This window comes from Quercus suber, unplaced genomic scaffold (genome assembly GCF_002906115.3).
Source record: "Quercus suber isolate HL8 unplaced genomic scaffold, Cork oak 2.0 scaffold_248, whole genome shotgun sequence".
Taxonomy (NCBI): domain Eukaryota; kingdom Viridiplantae; phylum Streptophyta; class Magnoliopsida; order Fagales; family Fagaceae; genus Quercus; species Quercus suber.
Window position 1 is genome coordinate 312,902 of NW_027069704.1, and position 7,333 is coordinate 320,234.

Genomic DNA, 7,333 nt, shown 5'->3' on the forward strand with positions numbered 1-7,333 from the left:
TTCTCAAAGGGAAAGTGTCTTGTCATCAATGAGTCTGGAAAGAAGCTCATTAGTGAGGTTCGCACTCTGAACAACTGCTATGGATTGGTTCCTGATGCCGATATAGTGTGCAATAGCATTCGCCTGCCTAATGAAGATCTATGCATCAACAAATAGGACATGCTAGTTACAAGCATCTATCCATTGTATCTAAGCATGAATCTATCTTGGAGATACCAAAGCTTACCAGAATGAGCAATGTGGTGTGTGAACCATGTCAACTTGGGAAACAGACAAAAGCTAAGCATCCAGGCACTCAAACTTCAGCTATCTCCAGACCATTGGAGCTTTTGTATTTAGATCTTATGGGTCCAACCAGAACCGAGTCTCTTGGTGGTAAAAGATACATCATGGTTGTGGTAGACGACTTCGCTAGATACACTTGGGTCATCTTACTCCGATCCAAGTATGATGCTCCTGAGCACATTGAGGCTTTGTGCACAAGACTGCAGAATGAAAAGAGCTTAAAGATTGATCGAATTTGAAGTGACCATGGTAAAGAATTCGAGAACTCATACATGGAGTCTTTCTGCACAAGATCAGGCATATCTCAAGAGTTCTCTGCTCCTATTACTCCTCAGCAGAATGGTGTGGTAGAAAGAAAGAATAAGGTTATTCAAGAGATGGCCAGAGCCATGTTGCATAACAAAGATGTGGCTCGAAACTTATAGGGAGAAGCCGTAAACACTGCCTGTCATACTGTTAATAGGGTGTACTTCAGACCCGGTACCAAAAAGACTCCCTATAAGTTATGGAAAGGTAGAAAGCCAAATGTGAAGTATTTCAGAATATTTGGAAGCACTTGCTTCATCCTTAAGGATAGAGAGAATGTGGGAAAGTTTGACTCTCGAAGTGATGAAGGCATATTTCTGGGATACTTATCCACAAGCAAGGCTTATCGGGTATTCAACAAGAGAACTCTAAAGGTAATGGAAACCGTAAATGTGTTCATTGATGAGTCTTCAGATTCCAGTACTGAGAAAGGCATCGAGGAACTCTCTAAAGAAATTCTTCCTCCTGAGCCTAAGGAAGTTCAAGATATTTCTGAACCAGAACCTGTGTCCCCAAGTACTCCTAGTATTGTGGAAGACTCTGCAGATGCTCCTACTTCACCAGATTCTGTGTCTCATGAAGAAAAAGGGCCCTCCTCTAGAATCAAATTAAATCATCCTCCTGAAGTTATTGTGGGAAACATGAATGAACTCACATTAAGGAAACGTACAGTTGATAAATGTGTTGCTAACTTTGTGTCTTATTCTTGTTATTTGTCACAGGTTGAACCCAAGAAAGTTGAGGAAGCACTACAAGATGAAAGTTGGGTCGAAGCAATGCATGATGAACTACTTCAGTTTTAGAGGAATGATATTTGGACTCTAGTACCTAGACCAGAAGGTGAGCACATCATCGGTACAAAGTGGATATTCTGCAACAAGACTGATGAAGAAGGCAATGTGATTCGCAACAAGGATCGACTTGTGGCTCAAGGATACTCACAGATGGAAGGAGTAGATTATGATGAAACATTTGCCCCAGTTGCCCAAATGGAGTCAATCAAAATTTTGCTTGCCCTAGCATGTCAGTTGAATTTCAAACTCTATCAGATGGATGTAAAGACTGCCTTCTTGAATGGGTTACTCAAAGAGGATGTCTATGTGACTCAACCAAAAGGATTCATTGATCCACACTTTCCGGATCATGTGCTCTACCTTAAAAAGGCACTTTATGGGTTGAAGCAAGCTCCTAGAGCCTAGTATGATAGACTCACACAATACCTGGTGTCACATGGGTTCACAATAAAAAAGGCTGATCAAACTCTCTTTATCAAAAAGGAAGATGAGTTCAAGATGAGCATGATTGGAGAGCTGACTCACTTCCTAGGATTGCAAATTCGTCAACAAGATTCAGGTATATTCCTTTCTCAATCTAAATATGCTAAGAATCTTGTGAAAAAGTTTGGTTTGGAATCTGCTAATTCTGTAAGAACCCCTATGAGCCCAAATGTTAAACTCACTATAGACTTGTTAGGAAAGAGTGTTGACCCCTCTCTTTACAGAAGCATGATAGGTAGTCTTCTTTACCTTACTGCTAGTAGACCTGACATTAGTTACAGTGTTGGAGTGTGCGCTAGATATCAGGCTAATCCCAAGAAATCCCACATGACTGCTTTAAAAAGAATTATAAAGTATGTCAAAACCACTGCTTAATTCGGTGTGTGGTATAGCAAGGACACTAATGGTGTCTTAGCTGGGTACTCTGATATTGATTGGGCTGGTAATGCTGATGACAGAAAGAGTACTTCGGGGGGCTATTTCTATGTGGGTAACAATCTTGTCTCTTGGATGAGCAATAAGTAGAATTCCATCTCCTTATCCACTACAGAAGTTGAATACATTGCTACTGGTAGCTGCTGCACCCAACTCCTCTGGATGCAAAAACTCCTTCATGATTATGGTATTTGTCAAGAGCATCTCACTATTTACTGTGACAATACCAGTGCCATAAATATCTCTAAGAACCCGGTTCAGCATTCTCGAACCAAACACATAGAGATTTGACATCACTTCATTAGGGAGCTTGTTGAAAATGGTACTCTCACTCTTGAGTTTATCCACACTGATGATCAGAAGGCTGACTTATTCACCAAACCTCTTGACAAAAAACGTTTTGAATTCCTTCGTCAAAACATTGGTGTCATCTCCATGGATTGATCTTTTTCTCTTATCCCTCTTCCTCATGCATTTGCATCTAGTTTTATGCTTTGCTTTGTTTAATATGTTTTGTGTGTTTATTTTCAGTTTTGTTTATTTTGTTTTTAAATATAAAAATAAAAATAAAATTGAAAAATCAGAAAAATACAAAAAAAAGTGCGTGTTTTGTGTACTTTGGTACTTGTGTACCTTGGATGGCCATTGAAACAAAGTTTCTAAACTTTATATCTTTTGTAGCTTAGATGAGTATCTCTATGCACAACTAAGCAAGTGAGTTTTGTGGCTCTTGTTTGTGATGAGTAAGATTAAGTTATCTCTTAAACTTAACACTCATATCACTCTTTTTGACGGGTAGGATTAGAAAATCCTAAGAAAAAGGTATAAATAACCATTTCACCACTATTGCTCGCCAATCATAAATAACACATGTATGCTTCGGCATAGCAAAAGTGCAGTGTCAAAGACATTCGTATGCTTCGGCATAGTAAAAGTGCGATGTCAAATGCTTAACATCTTGGGTATTTCTTTTCTCTCTTTTATATGCCCATGTATGATATGCTTAAAAGAAAATATGCAAAGAAAATAAAAAGCAAAAAGATTAAAAATGCTTTAAATATGGTTACAAGCGTGTATTCTAGGAGATGTGGGAGTTATAGGATGTACCTCGAAGGTGATAGTCCCCATCAAACAGTTATGATTGTGTGTGAGTTAAAGTTATTTTCTTATATCTCAAATCGTCATAACATGCATACACATATGCAATCTTGCAATGTTTTTCACACACAACACGCAATATTCTTTGCTACTTTTGATACATGTGCAAGTACAATGTGATTTGGCTATCACAAGTATTTACATGTGCTAATGTATGCTCACTAAACTGTCTTAACTTGTTTTTGAAAAATAAAATTGGTTAGACTTGTTGTGTGTGTGTGTGTGTGTGTTTTTGAGGATCCATGTGCTTAAATTCTTGTTGAGAGCTGATTTTGAGAGTTTTATATGTTGAGTGGATCTTTGGTTGAGGTATGTGTTGAATTGCATTCATGTTTGTGTTTTTCTATTCTCGAAACACTGTTTTTAACTGCTTGCTCGACACCTCCTCGACACCTCCTCAATACCTGGTCATCTGTCGAGCCTCTCAAGCCTTTTTCTTATCGTAATCTTGACACCTCTTCGACACCTGATGGATCGATCGAGAAAGTTTCTGTCCCCTCGACACCCTCTCGACACCTTGTCGATCGATAGAGCTTCTTTTATCTGAAATTGATCTTGCACCTCGACACCTATTGATACCTGCAGCTGTCGAAGGCAAAATTTCTAGACACCTTTCTCAACAGCTTCCTCAATACCTCTCGACACCTTAGCTGTCGAGAATTACTGAGGTGCCTATATAAGCTGCGATCGTGATTTTCTCTCATTCTGTCGATCTCTCTCGATCTATCTGAAGACTTTTCACCTCCCAAACAAGTTTTTCTCACTCAAATCTTCATCATTTTTGGTCTTCCCTTGATTTCCTTCACTTGGTAAGTTTATTTTCCCTTCCTTTTTCATGCATTGCATGCTTTGAAACCTAGGTTTTGGGATTTTTTGAAATTTTTGGGGTTTTTCAAATTTAATGAGTTGTTCTTGAAATTTTGGGTTGGTTTTTCACTTAAATGTTTTTAAAATGTCATACATTGCATTCCATATGCATTGGAATCACATTTACATGCATTTAGATGTGTGCTTTATGTTGTGTGTTGGTAGGATTGGATTGGACTGAGCCTATGATGGCTTTTTGATTTGCATGTCACATGCTCATGCATTCCCATGCATATGTACTTATTGTTCAATATATTTGATATATGTGAACTGTTTTGGAAACTTTTCTGATTGTCTTCCTCTCTATCTCTTTCTCCTTCGTTTACGTTAGTAGTGTCTATGGCACCCAAACATAAATCCACTCTTGCTCGAAACCCTCTGCGTTCTGGAGCTTCCTCTTCTTCTGACTCTGCTCCTCTTAACCTTCGATTCCATGATGGAGATGCTCACAAGGCATTTTCGGAGAACTTTTCTCGACGAGGTGTTCATTCGGAACGCCAAGTCATTCTGGCAGACTTCGCCGATACTGACCTTCCCTCTGTCATTCACAGTAGGAGATGGGGGTCACTGTGTGACATCCCGGTCACTTGTCCCCTCGTGCTGATTTAGGAGTTTTACTCTAACATGCACGGGATAGATCGTTCAGTACCTCTCTTTTTCACTCGCGTTCGAGGTACGCGCATCCCTATCACATTGCAGCTAGTTGCGGATATGCTTAAGGTTCCTCGGGTAGAGTTTCCTGACTATCCTTCTTGTGAGCGTCTAAGGATTGTGTCCAAAGATGAGCTCATTCAACGCCCTGTTGATTGGGGTGAGCATCAGTACACATCATGTAAGCCTTTTGCTAAAGGTCCTAGATTTCTTAATATGGTGATGACTTTTGTACTCCATCCATTTTCTCACTACAACTCCATCACTAAGCCTCGTGCTCGATTTTTGTTATCTTTATTAGAGCATCTTACTATAGATTTTCCTTCTCACTTCATTCTTTCTATCATAAATGTTCATCTTGATTCGGCGTCCCGTGATAAGCTCATCTTTCCTTCCGCTAGCATGAGGATCTTACGCCATTTTTCCGTTTCCTTTTCTATGTCCGACCACTTCACACACATATCTGCCATAGATGTCGCTACCGTAAAACATAATGAGGCGCAGTTCAGGTCGCGACAGGCGGATGCAACTCCTCCCTCCCGTTCGGCTCCGTCCAGATCTGCTCCATCCAAATTCACTCCATTTACATTTGCTACTTCTTCCTCTATGGGCGACATATCTCTAGGAGACATTATGGCACAGCTGCAGTGCATGGCCACTCGCCTTGATACACTCTCTGCTGAGTTGTATCAGGTGAATGTTTGAGTTGGTCGTATTACACGACGGTAGGCGACCATGGGTGGTTTTGCTCTAGAGGCTACTCCTTCACCACCTGCTCCAACAGCTTCAGATTCTGAGGATGATGATGATGATGATGGAGATGCTAACTCTACTGATGAGATGTCTACATGACACTCTACCCTTTATCACTCGTGACAAAAAGAGGGAGTAGTTTTGGGTTATGAAAGTAGTCATCTTAGGGGGAGAGTTAGTATAAGACATTTTGATAGGGGGAGTGTTGACCATTTTTGAGGGATGTAGTGAGGTTCTATATGTATCTTTTCTTTTCTTACTTTTTAGATACATTGATCTTGTATATGAGGTCCTTTGACCATTTTTACATACATTGTACTTATACTTCTTTATATATGTGGATGTATGTTTCTTTCACCTCTCTCTTCATGTGTTGTTTCTTCTCTATCTTTATACACATGTTCTTTATACCTTGTATGCAATCTATTATTTCTGTTTCACACAAGATTCCTTGATGAGTTTTGTTTAAAGCGTTTCAGAAATACAGGTTGTCAAAGTCTACGTGTCATAAACTCTCTTCTTGCAAAGTTTTTCAAGAGTTTGTGTTAGGATAAATTTTATTGTATTCAACAAGTGAATATGAGTTTAGTGATTTATGACTTCTCTCATATGTTCATTTGTTTATTGTGGTTTTGTCATGGATTGCCAAAGGGGGAGATTGTTAGGACATATGTGTTTTCACTTATTAAGAACATATGTCACTTATTTATGTAAATTGGCTAATCCTTTGACAAAACGCACTCTACTTGTAATTGGGTAGTTCTAGGTGTTTTTAATACTTCAAGAAACAAGATTTCAAGGTCAAGTGTTAAAGTCATCAAGTCTGTCCAAGAAAAAGCAAGCTGAAGTGCAATTTCATTAAAGCTCGACACCTTCTCGATAGCTACCTCGACACCTGCTATCTGTCGAGATTTAAAAATTCAGATTTTCTGATCTGATTTTCTTGTGATCCGTGAATATGCTTTTAGGCCTTCTTTTCTCTAAACCCTAAACATATAAAAGAATTGTTTTAAGAGCCGTCTAGAGAGACACAAGTTGCAAATTCATTGAGCAATCACTGTTCAAGCAAATTGTGATCAAAAGACGAAGTTCTTGACCTAGTTCATCTTCCTTCAAGAAGTTGCTATGTATTTGCACCATAAGGTTTTGTGACTAAGCATCTTTCTGATCTTCATCGTGTAGGATGAACTGAAGAACTTTGCAGCCACGTACTTAAGTTGGTGTTCTGAAGTCGCGTATTGGGATCCGCGCATTGGTTAGTCAAGTACTTGGGAGCCATGCATCAAAGGTGGGAATTATCGCTACAGATCAAGTCCAATTGGGTATTGGGGTAAGGGTTCAACTGTAGGTTGGTAAGGTACTTGAGATTCCTTTACTTGGAACCGCTTGATTTGATAATAGTGGAGTTTCAGGAGTGGTGACCTGAAAATCACCCGGTGGGGTTTTTGCCGCGAGATTTTTCCCCATTCGTAAACAAATTACCATGTCATTTAATTTCCGCTACATATTTAGTTATTTGGTGATTTGTTTGTGCTTCCACGCAATTGCATGATTAATTGATTAATTAACAACTTTGGCTAATTAATTAATTTGGATTAATC

At 39.2% G+C, this 7,333-nt stretch overlaps 1 protein-coding gene across 1 annotated transcript; it reads left to right on the plus strand.

The window, feature by feature from the left end:
* The first annotated feature begins 1,883 nt into the window (after positions 1–1,883).
* LOC136070636 (uncharacterized mitochondrial protein AtMg00810-like) lies at positions 1,884–2,393 on the plus strand. Its single transcript, XM_065780826.1, has 2 exons — positions 1,884–2,158; positions 2,261–2,393. Exons 1-2 carry the CDS (start codon positions 1,884–1,886, stop codon positions 2,391–2,393), a joined length of 408 nt encoding a protein of 135 aa, XP_065636898.1.
* The last annotated feature ends 4,940 nt before the right edge of the window (positions 2,394–7,333 follow it).